We start from the raw sequence: 22,840 nt of genomic DNA on the forward strand, positions 1-22,840 counted from the left end.
ACTGACTGCAAAGTCCCCACCAGACCCCCTTGAAGAACAGAAGAAAACAGCCTAAGAGATGTTCATTCTCGTGGATTCCACGGCTGCCCCATGGGCCCTTTCCCACAGTGGGAGAAGACAAGAGAAATGTACGCATGTTGGGGAACCAGGGGGTGAATAGGGACAGGACATGCTCTGCCACTCCCCACGGGGAGGGTCAGGAGGCCCTCAAGCTTTGCTGCCCTCTGGGAGGTGGGGATACCTTATCTGATGTGACAGGGTCTGCTTTGGCCTTCAAAGCTCATCATCATCACATGTCCTTTTCTTGGTCTCAAAAACATGTAAAGGGGGAGGGCTGGGTAAAAGCGCAGCTGGATCTTGTGAGGAGCATAGCAGGACAGTCAGAATGCCGGGTGCAAAGCCCAGCTCTACCACTTAACACACAGGAGACCTCAGACAACTCACCCATCATCTTGAAGCCTCCGTTTCCACATGTGTAATATAAGCAACTCAAGGGTACCTCACAGAATCTTTTTGAGAAGTCAATGAAGTAATGTACTTAAAGCTTTGACAAAATGATAGCTGTTTATTAATGTTATCAACATTAATAACTATGGAATTCAAAGGTGTCCCTATCAGGAATCTCCTCCTTATTCCTGTAGAAGAATGGTGAGAAGTGTCATTCAGACGCCCAGCTCTGAGCTCTAGAGGCCACCCTGCCCTGACATGCCCACCCTGGAGGTGTCCCCGCTTTCCTAACACTCCGTAATTCTTAGTTACCCAGAAATAGACAAGATAGCAAAACCCAAGTTCTTAATGCAACAAGAGTCTGCCACCTGGCTGGGAACAAAGCTCAGCCCCAGAACTGGGGGAGCATCCATCGTGTCTCGTCTTCCACGGTGACTGGCCTAATTATCCCACAGCAGCTCGACTGTGATGTTACTCACTGGATTCCACAGGGTGGTGGACCCTCTAAGAAGAGGCATCTGGTAAAGCCATGACTCCCCTCCCATGTAGCCCCATCTTTCTTCCCAAGAACAGTTCCAGCTAAACCTTAAAGCAGCTGCACTAAGGAGCTCCCTGCCCTACAAGATGTGTGAACTCTGGAGTCACAGGGCCACCTCCAAGCCCCAAAGCCTGTTGCCCTTTAGTCAATTTGATGGGGACAGGGCGTGAACACAGGCACCGGGAGCACAGACACCGGGAGGGCTGAGAGGGTCAGCGTGAGGACTGGCAAGATGCGAGTCAGCCCGTGCCAGTCAGGCAGCCTTCACAGCCTGTCTACCGGGATAAACCAGGGAGGGTAATTTGGGCTTCCAAGCTGCCCAGCCGCAGACAGGCCAGGTTGGTGTGGTGAGGGTAACAGTGAGACAGGTAGAGGAAGCTGCGCACACAAAGCAGAAGGGCAAAGATTTAAGACCACGTAGGCAGGCCCTCCTACCCCCAATTCCAGCTCTGAAGATGGGAAAGCTCAACTTGATGAAACGCCCGCACTTCTGAAAACTCAGCACACGTTACTCTGAGCCCTGAGAGGTTGGAGGTTGGCTCCTTAGCCTCGCCAGCCCCGTCCACCCACAGTAACCTGCTCTCTCGCCTCTTCACTGGAGCCTCCCAGGCCACCACCTGCAGCCTCTGCTCAGAGCCCCTGAATGGGACTTCACCTCTGGGGACCTGTCCCCTGGCCACAGATGACAGGACCAGGGCAGACGCTTGGCCAAGTCGAGCCAACCAGGTTCTCAGAGACTAGACCTCGACTGGGTAGTCCAGGGCCCTGGAGCCGGAGGTTCCTATGGTGGCCGGGCCATGTTACAATGTAAAGGCTATGAGACGGGATTTGCAGGTTTGCAGAAAGGCCGGTCTCCAGAGAGAACAGGCAAAGGAGAGAGAGGCGGAGGTTGGAGATGGTGCAGCTGGGAAGGGAGGTGAAGGGGGACAGGCTTCCTGACGACTCTACACCCTGCACCCCCCAGGCAGCCTGCTGGGCTCCAGAAGGTCTCTGGGGCCTCAACATAACCCTTCTTTGTACACAAACACATTGGAAGGTGATTCTGCTTGTGGTCACCAAGGGTCCCTCATGCGTCACTTTGCCAGCAGGCCTGGGTATCCACACCCATTAGTCCGTCTTCTTCTCCCTTCCCACCAGACACAGTCCTGTTCCAGCCCACACCTACACTCGGAGGGCGCCTCCTCCTTAAATACTTAAATGTTCTCCCCACCCGCATCTCTGCCAGCCTCTCCAAGGCCCTCCGCCTTCAAGAGGCCCTTCCCAAGCCCGCTTCCCACCCAGTGCCTCTCTGCTCTCAACTCTCCCATCACCCACGATTGGGCCCCCACTGCTAACGTTCTGTACCACATTAACTGCTCACCGTGTGCACGTGTATAGGCGATTTCTTAGAGCTGTTTGTGATTATTCCCTTTCCTTTCTCATAATCTCACGGTGAGACATCAGCCCACCACACACAGGAATTTCCTATAGAATGCAGCTCAGGACCATCCTCTCTTGCAACATAAGAACAGTCATTTTGAATGAGACAAGGTTTAAAGTTTATTATACATTTTCATCTAGAATGTATAATGAATCAGATAATTTTGTCCTAGTCAGCATGGCCACAGAAGTGTTTTCTTCCTGTAAATTACCAAACTAATTGGTACAACAATTGGTACAAGGAGGGACACCTAGCTCAAGATGGGACTCAAAAGCAAGAGCTAAGACTTCCAGGTATGATGGTGTGGGCACTGGGGTGGTAATGTCACATGCTACCGCACCCCCAGAGAGATGAGACACAGCAACAATAAGCAGTCATCCCCTCCCCACGGCCACACAAAGTCCTCTGAGCCAACAAGAAGGACAGGGCCATATCGGGTAGAACCACCTTAGGAGAGGGCCCAGAGGGGTGCAGACCCTGCTCTGGTGGACAAGTTCGAGAAGGGCTGGGGGGCTCTGGTTGAAATTCTGAGCCCTGGACACCACCAGCTACTACAGTCACCACTGTGTCCAGCCTGTGGGGGTGACACCCTGAGACGCCAGCTTCTTCCAGCCCCCAACCAACCCTCTGAGGGCTCCAGAGCAGCTGAGTCATGGGCCGTGGATGAACCTGTGATACTAGATTTGCCATTAGTCACAACCCCTCTGGAGAGGAGAAATTCTGGACTGTGAGAACAAGCATCCTGCTCTGGGACCAGGGGTGGACCAGCGAAACCAGGGAAGGCGGGAGTTACTTCCTCCTTTATTACTCAAGAAAGATACCTAATTTCCTTTAGGCTAAAGTTGACATAGGGTTAAATTCCTTCTGCTAACTCATATTCTGTTCAGCAATAGCCAAGGGCTCCATCACCCTCCCAGTTCCCCACCCCACTCTCATGCCCCACTGGTCCTCAAGCCCCAAGAAGAGAATCACCAATCCCATTTCTCTTCATCCAGTTGGCCCTAGAACCGGGCCAAGCACACAGAGGGGTGCCCAGTGGATACCTACTGATGACTAAGACTTAAGACCACCCGATATCCCAGTTGGCCTAGATATCCCAGGGTCGAGAGACCCACACAAGGTAGGTGCACAGCATCCTGAGAAGGTCAAGTGGGAAGTTCTGCTTTGGGACACAAACACATACACCTCAGCTACACTGCCAGGGGATGAACACCCAGGCACGAGGCAGAGAAGCCCATTCTTCACAGCCAAATGATAAAGTGAAAACAACAGCATAGGTAACAACCAAACAGAAGAGCGTGGAGGAGGAAGAGGAGGCCCAGTGGGGCACATTTTAGAAGCACTCCAATTAGAGCATCGCCTGGTAGGCCTCTCCCATTTGACATCTCCTAGTGTCTCCACGTGAAAGTCTAACTCCCTGGAATGAATGCACAAAATGTGACATCAGCAAAACCACAGAAACCTGAGGCCCTTGCTTATAGAGGAAGTTTTCCAGCATGTTTTAAATGCAAGGTTAGAAAGGCAAATAAATGGGAAGAGTGCTGTTTTCTTTATTTAGAGAGCAAGCTTTAAATGATAGAACAGCTTAAGCAAGCTTTTACTCCAACTGACCTAAGACTTAGCGTCAAGAAAAGCCATCAGGAGTCTAACAGCTGTTTAACAAAATCCCCAAAGACAACTTCCGTTCGCACTGCCCTCAGTCCTCCCTTTGTAGGGACAGATGGCAGCCGCCCTCCCTGGAGCCACAGACTATTTCTGCTGACCCCGAAAATTTGAAGCATGAACAGAACATCCTGCATGTGAGTTTACATTGCACTCTCAGGTTTCCAGTTTGGGTGAGGGTCTGGTGTGCTTGCCCGGTGTGTTGGCCTCTTCGCAGAAGGGACCATCAGGGTCAGGCAGACCCTCAGACCACTCGAAGAAGGAGACAGCAAACGATTCAGGGATTCCACTCCCGTCCCCCATACACAACCCATAGGACGCTCTTAAGCTTCTACTGATTCAGTAAGGATGATGGAAAGATTTGAAACTGTGACGGGATTCTGCTACAAGTGGAAACCAAAGAACAGCCTGGTCTCTCCTGGGATTTCTTCTGTAAGGAGTCCTAGAAACTCAAGTCACCTTGTCTAAATCCCTATATGATGCCAAAACAATGATAAAAGATCGCTGCCTCATTCACTTACTTGACAAGTATCTGAACATCCTGCTGTGTACCAAGCTCCCCTGGACACTGGGGACCCAGGGGGCCCAGACCCCAGGATACTGACCATTCCACCAGAAAGAGGACCCTCCCACCCCAAGAGCTACCTTGCTAAACACTGAGTGACAAGCACTGCAGCTGGCAGTGACACGCCAGCCATCGGCGCAAGAGAAGTGCACAGTCTTCTTGATGGGTACTTAGTGGGGTTCTGAGATCACGGACACAAACCACAGCTCTGACTGTCATGTTCTGAGCAGGTGTCCATGACGGGTATTACATGCACCATCTTAGTTCTCATGACAACTCGGAAACCGGGGCTTTTATCGCCTGCATTTTACTCAATGCTAACCTGAAGGTCAGAGAGTAAGGAACTTCTCTCAGTCACACAGCTGGAAGGGGAGAAGCAGACCTGAACCACTGGGCCCTCCAACTTGAGGGGCCCCTGAGTCAAAGGCAGGACCGGAGATCCCTTAGGAAGCAGAGCAGACAGGCAGAGCAGCAAGTGAGTGATTTGGCCCCAGCTGGAAAAAGCAGCTATGGAGTTTTAAAGCAACAACAAACATTGTGGAGGAGAAAGAGGAAACGTAGAACATGCAGGGTTCAGTTAGGACACGGCAGGGACAGCTGTCTGCATCAGGCTGTCTATGCCAGGAGCTTGCCCACCACCAGCCGACAAGCCACCAAGAGCACAGAGAACGCTCAGCCTGAGCAGGGAGAGATGTGCGGTCAGAAAAGCAGGCTATGCTCCACAGGCTGGGGCCGAAACCTGGGTGGTGACGTTGGCAGCTGCCACCTCCCTCATAGCTGGTGAGGTGGTCAGCAAACGTGGTTCTTTAATCCACTTCCTACTATGTTAAGGGCTCGCTGGTCACCAGTGGTATTCTCTGGAAAGGACTTTTCTGAGAAATACAGGGACGACTTCTCAACTCTTCAAAAAATACACACATACACTTTCTACCCCAATACAGACCCTCAGTGATTAAAGTATTTTAACAAAAGTAACAGTGGCAGCTCTCCTTTCCAACTAAGCCCTCAGATGGGTTTCAGTTCGAACTCAAGACCCTCTTGGAACACTGGGGAGGGGGGAAAAGCAGGGCTCAGCCTCCAGGTGAAGCATCAAGCAATCACTCAGGTGTCTTTCTAGAAGCTCCTGCAACTGGAAGGAAGCCAAGCGTGGTTCCCTACAGGCCAACCCCAGCCTCTCATCAGCACCAGCTTCTCCACTCCTACCCTGCACAGAGTCAGGCTGAAATGCACCCTTTGGCCAAGGGAAGACCCAGGTCCCACAGGCCACTCACCCTCCATTCCTCACTCCAGCCAAGAGCAAGCGCTGAGGTTTCTTATTCCTGACTAGGAGTAAAACGAGAACGCCTTTTATTAGGAGGAAGAAGTTGTCCACCAAACAGCAGTGGTGTGTCAGTTTTCATGAGCAGATTAAAGAGATGGCAAGAAATTTTCAAAACCATGAACAAGAAATCCTGCACCCCAGTCTCCCTTTAAACCCAGCCACACCTGTCACCTCCACATAGACTTGTGCGGGATGGACAATGGAAACCTATCTGCAGGGGGACCCCCCTGCCACCTACACAGAGGGCCCAGGGGCCTCTTTCTGGGATGAGCATTCATCCTACCTATCTTGGAGCTAGGTCTTTCCAGCCGTGGAATTAGGACAGGCACTGCAGAGAGCAACACTGGCCCTAGGTCTGGGACGTGGTGTCTCCACAGGGCTTAGATTCCAGCTCGCCAGGAAATTCAAGGCCAGGCCACCAAATGCTTCAGTGTGTCTCAGTTCCCTATGATCTAGATCAATGTTCCTGGGATTCACAATTACATTGTGAATGTAATTGTTGTGACTGGTCCTCAGACACAACACACCTCCACAGGCAATATAGAACGTGCCTGTGGAAGGCTTTTGTGGGATGGACTGCACGTTGTTCTGCAAGTCTGGCCTTTATTCTTTTTTATAAATAAGAAAGTATAAATAATGAAATAAGTAAAGAGGTGATAGGGATTCCAGGAGGTAGCTGAGTTTCTTCTTTAAAAAGTTTTCATTTTTCTGCTCTTGAAGTCAAACGGTCTAGGAACCCCTTCTCTGAACACAGTTCCCAGCACACAGCAGATATTTAGCTGTTGTTAGACACTGAATAAGACAATCAATTCCAGTTCTTTTCCAGCTCAGTACGCTAAGGACTTCTCTCCCTGACACCAGCAGGTCGCTGGTGGTTGTGGCATCAGCACTTAACCCAGGGGGCCTTCTTTGAACCCGGGTCTGTATGAAGGTCCGGGGAGTGTTTCTGGTCAAACAGAGCCCATATGGTTCCACCCCACATGGTCTCCATGAACTCCTCACCTGCTACCCCTTCCCAGAGGAGTGCACCCAAGGAGACTTCAGGCAAGGCAAGGCGGGCCACGCCTTCAGGCCTCACACCCGTTGCCTGGCCACACGGGATTAAGAAGGAGAGGTAGGATTACAACTGAAAGGACACTGAGCTTTCTGCTCACATTTTAAAGGGGCCCAGTCCGCAGCGATAGAACTTAGATGTGAAAACAACACAAAAGAGACCTCAGTCGGCATCCTGACCACCCCCTCACTCTACACATGAGGAAACTGAAGCCCAGAGAAGAGAAGGGAGCAGCTCAAGTCCACGGAACTAGCTGTGCCAGGCTAGACCTGGAACGCAATGCCCAAATGGGGTCCTGTGTTCTCACCCTGAGACGCGCAGCCTCGTGGCAGACTGTGCTTCTGAGCTAGAAGGCTGCTACGGTGCTTAAGGGGCTCTGCTTGGTTCTGCCTCAGTGGGTCATTTCTCAAATCTTGGGAGCGGGTCAAAGGGCTGACGGGCTTTACCATGGACCGCAGAGAGAAAGCCAAGCCGTAAGACACAGGCGGACCGCCGGCCTCTGGCACATACCCTGTGTCATCCCCAGCTCGACAGCCAGAGCCAGCCACTTCTACTCACTGACCCAACGATCACACTTCACAGCCCTTTCCCTCCACCCTCCCACTCCCACCCCCCACTTCCGTCCATCCTAACTACGCTCAGACTCTTCCCCTGGGGACTATTTTCTCCAAAACCTAATTGTATGCCACCATCCCTTGCAGAAGCAGCAGCACCAGGCAAACCACTAGCTGCCCAACCCCTCCCCACCCCATTCCCTACAGAATTCCATTCCTCTCCACCTTGCAGGGGTCCATTCAGGGCTGGATTCTGTGTCACCACTCCCTACCAAGCCCAGAAGTTCTGTCAGGGAGACATTTTAAAATTAAGCTGAAGCGAAATTAATTTTATTTTCTGAATTTCACTATAGTCCCTGAAATACCTGAGCGAAGCATGGGGCTAGGTCCCCAGGGTAAGCTGGAGGCCCCACTCACACGAAGGAGTAAATGAGGATACCCAGGTTTTATTTTTTGAAAGAAAGAAACCCCAAGGTATTAAAACCAGCGTCCCATGAGGAAAGAGGTTGGGTTTCTCTGCATCCATGCCTTCCTGCCTCAGGGAATGCCTAAGGCCAAGATGCAAGTGTGTGGCCACAACAAGGGAGGCCCAATGCACGGAGGGCTTCTCTAAGCCCTGAGGGGCTCAGCTCGGCTGCTTCCTCCATCCAACAGCATGCACCTGGCCCTGCTGCAGTTTTCTCAGGTATGGGACCCCCCTCTCATCCTATGCCCTCCATCTCCGGAGCCAGTACCTCCCCTTCCCAGGGGGCTCAGAGCAGAAGCCACAGCGGTGGAGACAGAAGGACAATGGCCCTGGATTGCAGGACAGGGAAGTGGAGGCCACGCACAGGGGGCCTGCTAGAGTCTGACACCAACACGGCATTCACTTCTCTCTGAATGGGAAACAAGAGAGACAACCCACAAGGGACAAGTCACAGAGAAAAACTCAAGCAGATGACTGGGGCCTGACAGAGCTGACGCTGCCAAGTGCCCCGACAACGGAAATCAGAGCCCCATTGACAACACATGGCCTGATGTCCTGCTTACAATCGTGGGAGGTTTCCTAGAGAGGCAGAGATTATTTAGCAGCAGAGACATACAGAAAATAGTTAGATGAGTAAAGGCTAAATTAAGAGGAAGAATAATGGTTTTCTGTGAACTCATAAATGTTTATTTTCCTGGGTCACAGAACTTTTCAGAGCCAATTAAAACTCTTGTCAACTATGATCTCAAAATACTAAAGGGGCATACAATGCACTAACTGGTACAGAGTAGAAGGCTTGCTGGGAGCGGCGAGAGAGGAGAAATACCCAACACAAAGAACAAAGACGGTGGCTTCCCCTGTCCATGGATAAAAATGAAAACAAGACCCCCAAACACAGCACCAACCCGGCAGTTGTGGTCCCCAAGGCAGCCTGGCTGGGTGCTGGAGACAGAAACTGGGCAGGACACCAGGATGTCTGGCACAGAGGCGGTGATGGTAAGAGCATGGGAGTGTGGGCCGACCCTCTGGATTTAAATCACCTGTAGGTAAGCCAGGGCGGAACTCTGGGTTCAGAGATCTAAGTTTTCTTATCTGCCTGCTTGCTTGAAAGTAGGTGAAAATGACTCTCAAACCCAGGCTGTTTCAATTCACCTCTCCCCTCACCTACCTGCCCCTGCCTCCCCACCCCCGAAGCCAATTTCATGGCAAGCTTTTTCCCGGCATGACTGCAGCCTTTGTGTTTCTCTCCTTTTTCTGACTGCAGTCAGTGTCATCATGTTAGCAAGAAGCTAAAAAAGGCCAGGGTTCATCACCAACTGGATTCTCCTTCTTGGATGTGTGCAGAGGGGGTGGTGGTAGGGGACACCTCTAGGGCTTTTCTGCCCACTGTCCTCCAAGACTGGAAGTATCAGGGCCTGTTCACAAGCACACTGAAGCTCAAGAGACGCTGGACAGGAGTAGGTACAGCCCACACTAACTCTGAAGGTGGAAATCAGCTCATCCTCCCCTGGGGCTTGGAGGATCTGCCACCACCCTTCACCTTGGAAATTATGGATTTACTCACATCTGCAGGTGGGAGATTGTGCTCTCCCAATTTTACCTAAGAAACTAACATCCATACCCTCTGACACACAGTAATAGACAGCCATGGCCGGGAGCTGGAGGAGCAGAGAAGAGGCCTCGCCCTGCCCGAACCAGCCCCGCAGCAGAAGTCCCGGATTCATATAAGGGGTGCCATCTGCATCCCAGTGCGCCACGCCCAGTGAAAGGCCCCACTCGCGCCTCCTGCTGGGACACTTCACCCAGAGTCTCGTCTTCTTTGAAAGCTGCACTTGGTACCAGGGAGTGTTTAGGAAGGGTGATTCTGCAGAAAACAGACATAAAAGCTGCATGCAGGCCTGTACTGCAGATGAGGCTTGGAAAACGCTGAGTATCCAGCCTGGACCCTGTCTGTTCACAGGGAGGAGGGAGTTGGTTTTCTCCACTCCCACAGAGTGAGGGGCCGGAGTGATCAACTCTTCTTCCCCGGCAATCAATCAAAAGGAAGTCAGGGGCATGGGGTGGGAGCTGTGGGGGGAGAACATCACTAGAAAGGGCAGGGGAGCATTGTCTTAACTGCAATCAAATGTGCAAGAACAAGGACACTTACTAAGGAAGAAAAATATTTTTTAAATTAATGCTCAGTCTTAGCAGCCTGAGTCCTCCTGAATGCCCAACCAATGCAGAAAGAAGCCAGAGCATTTAAGTCCTCTGCAATTTGCAGGTGTCCTCACAGGGATGGGAGTGCAGTCAGCGTCAGGGGCCAACACTTGCAGAAGGGGAACGGGCTGGTCAACCAGGGCAGGATCCTGCTCTCTTAGGCTGACCCCTGGACTTAGGGAGGACAGAAAGCATCCTGACTACCGATACCACTCCTACTACATATTTTTTTTTCCTCAGAGACTCTTATGAGACTTCACACACACTGAAAACAAATGGTGTCTGACATCAAAGCATATCTCGGGTCTATAAGCACCAAGGCATACAAAGCTAACAATTTTAAATGGAACCAATATTAATATTTACAGATATTTAGTGCATGACTAGAAACCATGGGTAAGAGCAATTTAGGAAAAGTTCAGTAAGATCAAGAAGGATGCATAAGACTGTGTAACGGCCACCATCCAATCCCAGAGCCCAGCGGGTGATGGCAACACAGTATCCAGGTCTCAAAGGGGAGGGGACCTGCCCACAAATGTCTGCCCCTCAAGAGGGACGTCCCTAGGGACTGTTATCACATCCCTTCTCACCTTCCTGGTCTCCCCAGTATAAAATTCTACCAATATTGATTTTACTACTGTATCTATCTTGGCCAGAGTATTGGGGAAAGGGGGAAAATAAAATATAACTCTATTTCAGAATTTTGATAAGTTGTATCTCTCAGAATTGTCTCCTCTGAATTCATAATTGCATTAGTATTCTAGATCATGTCCTGCCACTCAGCTCTTTCTTAAAGAGACACTCCACCCAGCTACATTTCCTTTTATCTACGTTTTTAAAAGGGTAAACTCCTTGAAACTATTTCAACTGCAGTCTTTGTACATAAAACAATAATTTAACACAATTCACAATTGTTATAATTGCTTTAAAAATGTGCAAGCACACACACATTGGTCATTTAATCCTTATTTACCCTTAGGACACTCAAGTAATTGGTATAATAACTTGAAAGGCAAATCAAATCTTATTAATGCTTTCCAAGTACTTAAAAAAACTTAAGTCAATGAATGTTTTGGAAAGTACTACGATCAGGAAGAAAACACACACTGAAACATTTTACCATTTAGTTCCTGGAAAGGTTTTTTTTCATTTATTTATTGAGTCTCAGGAAACTGTTGGTTTTGATTCTTTTAGAAAATAAGACTGTCTGAGGAAACTGCTAGAGGAGTTAAATATGGTTTAGGCAGTGAGTTCTGGATATATTAAGAGCTACAATTCAAAGAAGAAACTACCCAGAACCTGTAACACACAGGACTATCTTGGATGTTGACAAGGTACAAGCTTGGCTTGGCCCACAAACTGCTGACAGATTTGCTGGGGGCACCATTCATGTCCACACCAGAAATGAGCCTGCTGTGCAGGGAGGTATAAAAAACTCATTTAAATACATGATAGTCTAATGTGAAATTTGAAAGCACCAAGGTGACTTCATGACTAGTACCAAATGTTGAATAAATATCAATTGACTCAAAAACTCAATGAGCCTCTATTTTCCTCTTAAAATTATTAGACGCGGCCTTCCCTGGTGGCGCAGTGGTTACGAATCCGCCTGCCAACGCAGGGGACACGGGTTCGAGCCCTGGTCCAGGAAGATCCCACATGCCGCGGAGCAACTAAGCCCGTGCGCCACAACTACTGAGACTGCGCTCTAGAGCCCGCGAGCCACAACTACTGAGCCCGCGTGCCACAACTACTGAAGCCCGCGCACCCTAGAGCCCATGCTCCACAATAAGAGAAGCCACCACAATGAGAAGCCTGCACACCGCAACAAAGAGTAGCCCCCGCTCACCACAACTAGAGAAAAGTCCGCGTGCAGCAACGAAGACCCAGTGCAGCCAAAAATAAAATTAAAAAAAAAAAATTATTAGACGCTGTAAAGAAGAGAAAGATAAATAAGATGGCTTCATCCGTATGCTAAAGTACAAATACAAGAGCTAAGAAAAAGATAGGAAAGACTAAGACTAGGAGTTCAGAGAAAGAGATCAAATGTAACCAAGAGTGGTCAAAGAAGACTCTAGAGAAAAGGTAAGAACCAGAGCTGGGCCTTGGAAGAGGGGCTGATTCAGACTTGCAAAAAGAGGGGACGGCACTGGGGCAGGAGGACCCTAGTGAATGAGGGCACGGAGGGGCCGTGCATCAAGTGTCATCAAGGTCAGCAAACTAACCAGTTACGCTACATGTCCTGCCCACTCTCTCTAAACATTCACGGAGGCTGTCCTATGTCCTGGGCCCATTCACACTGTCACCATCTCATTTAACAGTTGACAGAAGCAGACTCAATGAGCAGAAGTTACAACACTTCACAAAAACTCAGTCTACAGCAAAGAGTACTGGATGGGTAGGGCGGTTGTTCTGGCCTTTGGGAGTCCACAGAGGCATTACTTCCTTTTCCCAAAGCAGTGAAATTCCCGAACCTGGGAGACAATGGCATCTCCGGGGCTCTATCCTAATGGGGTGAAGGGGGGAACAAAACAACACCCCCGAACAAAAAAAAGCCTCACTTCTTCAGGATGAGCATCAGGTACTCTTTCTTGTTGATACACAAAGAATTAGGGTGGTAACAACTAAAATAAAGAGACCCTAGGTTGATATCAACTTACCTTCAATTTACCTCCAGCTAAATCCCACCGTAATAGGCTTGACTCTTTTAACTGAAATAAGTGATTTAAGACAGTGGGCCAATGAGCCCCAAAAGTAAGAAGACTAAATACACATAGCTGTGTGTTTGCCTGTTTGCTTTGCCATTAAATATTCAACAATATATTTATAGGATTTAAGTGATCATTTTCCCTCTGTATGGATATGAGTATAATGATTAAATGATTCCCATTGGGAAATGCTGGGCTCGCTAGCAAGTCAGCCTTTAGACTCTTTCACAAGAACCTTAAGTTGCATCCTTCATGGATTTAGATGGGAGAGATAGTGTTTCTGTCTAATCATCTGCTCACCACAAAGGGAAGCCACACTAACTTCAGCAGGAAAAGAGTGCGCATTAAATTACCTCTGTAGCTCCCTGCAGATTAAGGCTTGTAGCTTTGGGATTGCATTACAATTAAGTAATAATGAAAGAGAAATCGTGTCTTTTGATCAAATAACGCATTAATCCTACCATATAGTGTGTATCGTTATTCACTCTCTGGGTAACGTTGACTTTTGGGGGTGATTTTTCTTCCTCATTCCACAGGATGGGAAGCACGCACAGAGAAAAGGAGAAGGGGAGGTATCACGGAAGATAGTGGCAGTTAAGATGCCCTGGAAAGCTCTCAGGTAAGAATTAGTATTCATCACGTCATCAAGAAAATCCTAGGTGGTTTTATTGAAAGGGTGTAGTCATTTCTCAAGGTTCAGCATGTCAAAACATTTTCTGCAGAAAATCTACATCCCTCATGAGACCCAAATTCATGAGGCCTACTACCTGAGCAGGGCTGGCTGCAGTTTATGACTCCTCTTCACTACTTCACACCAGAGTTCACTAAGCAATTAGCAGGATAGCAAGACTCTCCCGGGAGGTATTTGAGAACAAGTTTTTCAAGCACTTTAGAAGCATTTATATATACCTAACATGCCATTAATCATTCTTATCTGTTCATTAAGGCCGTCTCCCTTAGGACCTCTACCCTCCAGTTCTTACTCAGCCTGGTTCTTCTTATCTATATAGCTGAAAAGAAGCCTATTTCCTTTATAACATATTTTTTAATTAAAAGACTTCACTAATTCACATGGGTGTGCTCCACCAATGAGTCAGCACTTTCAGAGTGCTATTAAACATACACAAAGGCCGTTCTCTGGTGGGTCTGTGTGGAAGACAAAACATGCAACCATAGCTTGATCTGGGGATACATTTTTGGCACTGGAGAGATTTTAGACAATTACTTAACAGCATGATATAAACCTCCTGTCCTTATCAACACGCATGGCTGCCTTCTGTCCCCTACCAAAAAGGGGGCAGGATTTTAATTTTCACTGCAATCTACTTGATAAAAACTAAAAGTGGAAAGGAAATTAGATACTCTAACATTGAAAAGCAATGAGTTTTAAATGTCATGTCAGCCGTGACGTGACTATACCTCTTCCCGGGGCTCTCCCACACCCATGTTCAATCCTCTGCTGGTTCCTGGGTTCATCCACCCCAGCGCAGCAGGCAGGGAGGCTCCAAGCAGTGTGAGATGCAGCCAAAAGCATCCTGGCTTCATTTTGTTGAGTCTGTTGAGAAAATGACAAACACTCAGAACTAAGCGTTGCAAAATGTCAAGAAGTCAAGGCATAGTTAGTTAGTGAGCACCTGTGCTCCAGAATCAGATAAAGCCAAGTTTAAATTCTGGCACCAACCATTCTGTTTTCCTATGGAGAAGTTATATTACTTCGGAGCCTTAGTTTATTCACATCTAAAATGGGGTCAGAATATGTACCCAATAGCGCTGCTGTGAGGACTGAAGCAGGCAGGGTCGGCACATAGTAAGAACTCTAGAAATGCTAACTGGTATGTAGAAACCCACTTGAAATGCACCTGCCACTACAACTGCAAGAACAAATGAGGGTGAGAAGGCTGAGGCACCTCTGTTAGGTTACCCTACGTCCATGCTTCTGTTTCCTCAGAAAGCATTTGCAGCTGGGCACACTAGTGCTCAATAAATGCTGATGAGGAATCACGTTAAATCTGTAGCACCCCTGTTTGTAGCTGATGCCTCAGTTAACAAGATAGTGAACTTCAAAACAGCATTAAAGGGTCTACTATTTTTATTTTTGTTTCAAGACCAGTCCTTGTAATAGAATCCCAGCATCCAATAGATAATAGGATTTCAGTAGCATTTAAGATATTTCCTGAGACTCACTTGATAAATTGTCTAAGAAATGGACAATTGAAAGTAATCAAAGAATCACATGGATGAAAAAAAACTAAGAATCAGCTATAATAAAAATTCAACTCCCTAACATATGCTGGGCATTGTGTTAAGAGGACAAAGACACAGACTGGTGCATTTGTCCAATTAGCTGTACTTTCTAAGCCTTCCACCGTGAACATATTCCAACCTTAATTTCAGTATCTCTAAGAAACATATCCGGATAGAACTCATCATGCAGTATTTAGAACTCTTACTCAAGGAAACTTTAAGGGTTATTGATTTCTGTGAGCACCATACAATTTAGTGCTTCATTGCATGTGGTCCACACTGCACCCTGCTCATGGCTGGGGAGATGAAAACACACAGAGCTCCTTGGAGGCCAGCACCCCCGTGACTTGGCTTAGGGCTGGTCATGAGCAGGTGTCCGAGTCAGAGATGATTAGCTGCTTGAGAGACCTTACAGCCTGTTTGAGGGGTCCACCCGTGCTCACCCCCAGAGCCAACAGCTTTGAAGGATCCCTGCTCTACACAAGGGGAGGTATCAAATGATCACTAGCGCTGATGCCAGGGCTGCCAAACAAATACACTCCTGCCACATGCCAGGTTTCCTTTGGCTGCCTTCCATACCCAAATAAAGCTGCTGCTCCAGATTTGCTTTATGTCCCCAACTTGAGACAGAAATGCCCACAGGAAGGAGAAGTCAAACTAAAAATTGTGGGCATATAACACTGGCCTATGAAAGGCACGGTTATAAGTTATGACTGTCTTTTAAGAGAAGACATCTCTTTTTTTTTCTTTTTCTTTTCTTTTCTTTTCTTTTTTTTAAGAGTCCACAGGCTCCTACTTCTACCTCTGTTTCTTCAGCCGTTCATCTTTGACATCTGTAGGGAAAGCTAGAGATACTGGGGAAACGGTCCGAGTGGCTAGTAAATACAGTCTGAAGGTCATGGTCTCAGCAGTCAGCACCAGCTCCTCCCTCTGAAGAAGGCAGAGTGGGGCAGAACGCTGCAGCTTCCGCAGCTACCCTGGGAGAGGGCTGCAGCATTATCAGCGGCCCCCCAGTGCTACGCTCCCTATCCGGGGCTCGAGCTAGGGTGTGTGTCCTTACAGGGATGAGGAGTGAAAAATCACATTTGGGACTAAAAGAGAATAAAAATGACTTCCCTAACTGCAACCAGTTTTTCTAAAAATAAATAGGGCAACTCCCTACTCCCCATAAATTATTCTCTTCTGAACACAGAGCCATCCATGTTCCAGAGACTGCAGAAAGCAGTTGCTGGATTTTTGGAATTTTTTTTTAAACCAGCAAGAGTAACTCAAACTAGAACTAGAAAGACACTGCTTCCTACTCTACTTTTATTAATTCTTCCCGACTTATCCACCATCAAACAGTGCTCATGGAGTGAGCATATATATACAAGGTCTTCTCTCCCTTTTCATGTCTTCAAGCCCAAATAAACTAAAAACAGCAAGATAATCACAACTTACTCTAGATAATGCACAGATGTCAATCCCTGGAGTTATGAAAGATTTGAGCCGCAATATCTAGTATTTAGTTTTCAGTTTGCCTAGTAATCCAAGACCAATTATTTTGGATGTTTTATTATTAATGGATAATATCAGAATAAATTCTGTTCATTTCAATTGTTTTGGGAAGCGCCAAATCACTTCATTTAAGAGGGTGTGCCCAGACCTCTGGCATTAAAGCAGCTGTTCTGAGATGTGTTTCAGGAAGCTGAACTGCAGCCCTACTGCACCTGGAGTCATCGCTGGTTTTGTCTGGTTTGTGTTGAGATTCCCGTAGGATTTTATTGGACGACAGGGAAACGCACGAGCCAGGCCAACTACTGAAATATTCCTAGGCAGCCTCTCTGTAACATTTATTTCAGCTTGGCCACCACTAGATCAAACTTCATTTGCACGGCAGATGAGTCTGAGATGTCATTTTATACTCATGGTGATTGACAATTCATTCCGTCTACAGCAACAACAGTCTTAAAATTTACAACCCAAGTTTTATGACAGTTCGGTTCATAAAAAAAGAATATTGTGTCTAAATCAATTTCGATGATCTGTCTAATAACCAAATAGAGATTATCTATTTGGTTAACACATATAGCAATTACTATGTGTCAGGCACTGTTCTAAATGCTTCATAGGTATTAACTCATAATCCTCATTTCTACTCCATGAGGAGGGCAATGATTATCCTCTAGTCAGATGACAGAGGAAATGGGTCGCAGAGAGGGTTAAGTACCTTGCCAAGGCCGTGTGGCAAATAAATGGCAGAGCTGGGACTCCGAGCCAGCCAGGTGGACTTGGCGTCTATACTCTTAAACCCCATCCCCTGCTGCCTCTTGATACTTAGAAATATTTTATTTGGATGAATGGTTGGTTTTAGATGGGGGAACATCTATGTACAGCAAGATCAGAGGCCATGAGCCCCAAGTCTCTCCTCTGACAGATGCCAAGAGCTGTGTTCCTCCAGCTTTCATGGCTCCGAGCAAGGCCACAGGAGCAGAGTGAGGGGGAAGGCAAGCTGCCCCCCTCCTACACTTCACCCAGGATGCGGCCACTCGGCCCGCTCTCCTCGGCCTTCATTGATGCTGTCTTCATTGGCCAAGAAAGAATGTGGTTGAAATAACGAAACCATGAGGAGATACAAAGGATGCCAGGCATCAAGAGTACCCTTTAGCTCATGGGCAACACCAACCAGCCTGGTAGGCAGTCACTTTGGGTGAAGAGGACCTGTTGGAAGATTATTCATCAAATTCAAATAGCCCTACTGGCCCTCAGACGGAAGAAAATACAACAAGAATCTCCCTGTCATAGAAATGGGAAGGTACCACTAATAAGGTCACAAACCCTCTTTTTCAACCTAGAGCTCCTTTTGAAATCAATTTATGTTTATAAGCTTCATTCAATCCACGCTAGAGTCCCAAGATTGGTTATAAATCTACCTGAGATTGTTCTCATAAAAGACCTGGGACTACCTTTCCTTTCAAACAACTCATAAGACACAATCACTTGATATTTAAGACATCTCGTTTCCAAGAGAAGTACTTCACTGCTTCTTCTGAGGTTTCCCACCTGAGCCTCATGTTTTCCCATGCTCAGGAGAATCAGGTGCCAGAGTGGCCACTGCACAGACAGGACACCAAAGGCCTGGAAGGTGGAGGAATTCACCCAATGTATGAAGCCAACTCAGTGGCCAAACCTAGACTAAAACTCAAGCATCCTGACCCCTAGGCAATTGTTTTGTTTCTAACATAATCACAAACTTACATATGGAATATGTATGCATTCTCTGTTTAGACAGACTGATTTTGCTTTTTTTAGTTCAGGATGGGCCCCATTAGATCATCTACCCCCTTGCTGTGAAAACCACAGGATTTTCTGGTGTTATAATATAAGCTGATATCATGCTATTATTTATTTGTATTTAAAATTATAGAGGTACGACAAATCTGTAGAATGTAACATTCCAAATACTGACTTGTTTTTTGAAGGAAGTTGAAAAACTGTGACCTAAGAATGCAAATGATCAGGGAGAAATAGGTATGAATATGTAAACTCCAAATCTACCCCACCAGAGAACATACAGCAGCATGTAAGCTGTCTTTACTGAACAGGGTCAGAAGCCAAAGAGAAGCACAGGCATAAGTACAAACTTCTCTTTCCTCCTTCAGGAACCAGCCCTGTTTGGGAAGAATGGGAATTCTGACCCTTGGAGCTTTTGGGAAAGTTATTCACTGGTTTGTTCTCTCTCATCCTCTCTCTCAGAATATGGTGACACTACCAGACCAGACACTATGGAATAGTCACACGGAAATGGCTTCTCTTTGTAACAGACAGGATCAGAAATTATGAAGATGATTTGGCAGAGCTAAGCAACACCACCCACCCTTGAAGAGAATGGTAAGGTCTGTGACTTTGAGGCACCTGAATTTCTAATCTAATTGAAAAGTGTATGCTCTAGCCAATTACTTTTAGGTGCATTGCATTTTACACATGTGATGTTGGCAATCAACAAATAGAAACCAATTGGGGACCACTAAAATCCTACAGTTCTCTTCTGTATGCCTGCCCAATGTTCAAAGAAAAAAAAAGGCATATCAACTCCAACCTAAAACCAGGAAGCTGTATGCTAATTTCTTTTGCAAGGTTTAGGACCCCAGTTTTGATTTGTGAGTGTTTTAGGAAAAAAGAAAAGGATTCAAACTTCCTAAAATAATCCCTAAAATACCAATCCAGGGCAATTAGGCATGGAAACATATGAAGTCAACCCTGAAGCAATCCATAATGAAGTTATATTGCATTTCCTATTAATTATCTACTCGGTATCTTTGGTTAATTGTTCCAACATTTGATAAATCTGATATCTAAATTAGTCAATGTGCAATGTGTAAATCTATGACATTCCTATTTACTATGAAGTTAACGCACAGAACCCTCACCCTTCCAACATTCAGATTATACCTCCTAAGTACCGTGTTCACTCCACTGTAGTTCTATTTTACTTGAGGTTGCATGCCTTGTGTTATGCACCAAGATAGAAAATGTAAGGAAAGATGTGCTCTTGAAATAACTGCCTAATTTGATTAATTAGTAAGCACAGAGCAACACAAGAAAGTTGAGTTTGCAAAGAAATACCAAAAAAGGCAAAGTAGCAATTAAGGAGATTTTTAGGAAATCCTGACTACTCAATGACAATTTCTGAAACGTAATGTTGTCAAACAGAAGCTCACGTCATGAAGATCACTAAAAAAAAAAAGAAAGAAAGAAAGAAAAGCCTGCAGCCCTTAGAAGGAGAAGAATCCTGAGTGACTGGCAGGTCAAGGTAGAAAAATCCAACCTACCCCTCCAGGACACAGCCAAAGTGATAAAAGTTCTCGCCATACCCAGAACAAGCTGGCCCCTCTCTGGAACAAAAAGCCTTCCTGGAACTGACAACAATTGAGGGTGGGCAAAAAATTTGGAGAGAGAAAAATCCATTGGAACAACTTTTATTAAGCAATTTTAATTCATTACATCAAAGACTATTTTCTTGCACAACCTTTGGCTCTGTCTGAAGTCTTTGGAGAGACGGGCTGTCTTTTTCCCTAGCAGGGGAAGAAAGTGAACATTCACCTCAGTGTGTTTAAACAGAAATAAACTAGTAATGCTGCAGTGTCTTTTCACAAAACGGAGATGGAAAGCAGACATGCGCCCTGTGGAGCATCGGCTCAGGTCTTCCATTAGAGTTACTGCCTGAGGGCTGCTGAGCCTCTGGGGTCAGAGAAGCCGTATCCCTCACTCCCTTGACCATTTGCTTCCCAGGTAAGCCCTCCACCTGACCACTGCCCAGACCCAGAGCCTGTCTGGGCCATTCCAGGATTAAAAGGACACTGTTAAAAGTCATCTCTGGCTTTCCCCTAACCTGATGGTAGGAAAATAACTCGGGACTTTTGAGAAAAGTCCGAATTTCTTCCCGATCCCTTTTCTCCCCTCTCGGATTGTGTGATAACCAAAATGTGCACCAAAAATGGGCTTAAGTTACCGCGCCCCTTCTATTGAAATTCTGTTTCTGTTTGGCTCAGAGAATGTGGACGGATGTTTGCGTCTCAGGAGCCCATCTAGTACAATTCCTGGTGCACAGGCTTGCAACAAATTCACTAAGGGAACAGACCAAAGCTACCGGCTCCGCTCGCCGGAAACCTCGGCGGAAGCGACACCTAGAGGGGAGCGGAGAAGAGGCTGCGGAAGCGCTATTCATCAATGTCGGCGACAGTTCTCAGGAGAGAGGTCGGCTGGACAGCGCATGTGGGACCAACTCTCTGGGCTAGACGCAGACCTAGAAGGCCCAACTCTGCAGGTCCCCAGGAACTTACATAGACGGACACGCTGCACGGGATGCTCGCCACGTTCTGGGCATGGTGAGAAACCCTACTGCGCCAGCAGGTTTCTGTTCCTGCAAGAGGGGCGGGCGCCGAAGTCCTCAGGTGGCAGGCCTCAAGCGAACGCGCTCGGGGCACCGCAAAGTCAGCTGAAGGGAGCCCCGAAGGCTCGCGCCAAGCTCTCCCCCAAACTCGAGGCCACACGCGCACCCAAAGCGGAGAGCTCTGCCTGCTTCGCCTAGGTCCCCCCGAAACTTGGAACAGGTCTTTTGCTGGCGCCAAGAGGGGTGGAGATCACCCACATTACAAGCTCTTAGGACCAAGCCCCCCGCCTGAACATCCCCCAAACAAATTGCTCACTAGTGATTTTCCAGCAAATAACACCGGCCGCTTGCTTGGAACAACGACCGGCCTGGCCGAGCAGAAGGAGAGCGGCGGGCTGCCGGAGCCTAGTGGGGTCGCGGGTCCTTCCCGCCTCCTCCGAGAAGCCCAAGCGCTCAGCCCCGGACGCGGCGGCCCTCGGGGTTGTGAGGGCCAGGCCGGGCGCCGCGGGCCCTTCGGGCTGCAGCGAGCAGACGCCAAGTTTCCCCGCAAAGCTGGAGGAAAGACGTAGTGAGGACGCCCGCCTCGCGCCCCAGCCCGGGGCCAAGGGCACAAGTCCGAGCCCAGGTGCAACCGCTCTCCCGTCTCGCCGAGGCCGCTCGGGGTCCAGAACCCAAGAACGGCACCTGAAGGGTCTCGGAGCCCGGCGCCCGCTTCGGGCTCGGCCCAAGTGGTTCTGCGCGGTGCTCTGCGCGCAAGCCCGGTCACTCCGGTCCCCACTGCAGACCCAGGCCACACGCCTCGGCTCCCCAGCCTTTACCCCGAGTCCTGGCTCCGGCCGGGGTAGCCCTGCCCAGCCCGGGTCCTGGGGTCCCGTGCCCGCCTCCCGGCAGGCGGGCAAACTTGGTTCACCAGGCGCGGCGGTGAGCACTAGCAAGCGCCCGGCCGGGCCCTGCAGGGAAACGCGGGGCCGCGGGCGCCAGTACCCCAGCGGGGCGCGGCGGGACCGGTTGGCGGCGGCGGGGGCGGCGGCTTGGCACCCTCCCCACGGCCGCTCCGAAGCTGCGCTCGCGTACCTGAGGCGGCCGGGGCCGAGGGGAAGACCAGGTGGCCGGACTCGGAGGGCGAGAGGGAGCGCCCCGTGGTGGCAGCGGCGACCCGGTCCCGCGTCCTTCGGTCGGTCTCTCCGGCTGTCGGCGGGTCCTGCGCGCGCTGGAGGCTGTCGCGGCTCCAGCTCTCTAAGCCGCCGGGGCCCGCTGCTGTGGCACCACCGCCGCGGCTGCCCTATTTCTGCCGCCGGGACCGGAGCCCGTGACGTCACCCTCCGGGCCCCGCCTGCCCAATCGCCGCCACCTGTGCGCGCGGCCCGCCCGCCCGCCACTCAGACCCGCGGGGCCAGCGGCAGGTGCGCGGAGCAGCCGGGCGCGCACTCGGGGCTGGAGGACTCCCGGCGCTCCAGGGCGATCTCTGCAGCCGCAGGGGCACGGGGTGCGCTCCCGGCCCTGGCTCTGTGGAGCCCGGCGGCCGACGAGCTCTCCCACCCCCCAACACACTCCTCCTCTCCTCTGGCTCTTTTTCGGGCAGGGTTCCCCAAGTCTGTGCTCTCAAGATGCGCTGCTGGTCTTAATCAGCAGCTGTAGCTTGTGGAGCTGAGGCGGGCCAGTACACCGCACCAAGAGAGCTGTCCCTGGACGCAAAGTCAAAGGACACTCCCCCTCGCTGAGAGCCAACAACCTGCGAAAGAGCGAAGTTTTTATTTCTCTCTTCTGAATCTGCCTTCTCTCATTGCAGA

General features: G+C 48.9%; 1 protein-coding gene across 1 annotated transcript in view; it reads right to left on the reverse strand.

The window, feature by feature from the left end:
* Window positions 1–22,325, reverse strand: part of FSTL4 (follistatin like 4) — a 442,827-nt gene extending 420,502 nt beyond the window's left edge. Inside the window, exons 1-2 of the mRNA XM_057541639.1 lie at window positions 22,125–22,325; window positions 14,354–14,489 (exon numbers count right to left, since the gene is read on the reverse strand). Coding sequence (XP_057397622.1) covers window positions 14,354–14,479 — 126 coding nt within the window. The 5' untranslated portion in view covers window positions 14,480–14,489; window positions 22,125–22,325. The remainder of the gene's footprint in view (window positions 1–14,353; window positions 14,490–22,124) is intronic.
* Window positions 22,326–22,840: the final 515 nt, after the last annotated feature.

This window comes from Balaenoptera acutorostrata, chromosome 2 (assembly GCF_949987535.1).
Source record: "Balaenoptera acutorostrata chromosome 2, mBalAcu1.1, whole genome shotgun sequence".
Taxonomy (NCBI): domain Eukaryota; kingdom Metazoa; phylum Chordata; class Mammalia; order Artiodactyla; family Balaenopteridae; genus Balaenoptera; species Balaenoptera acutorostrata.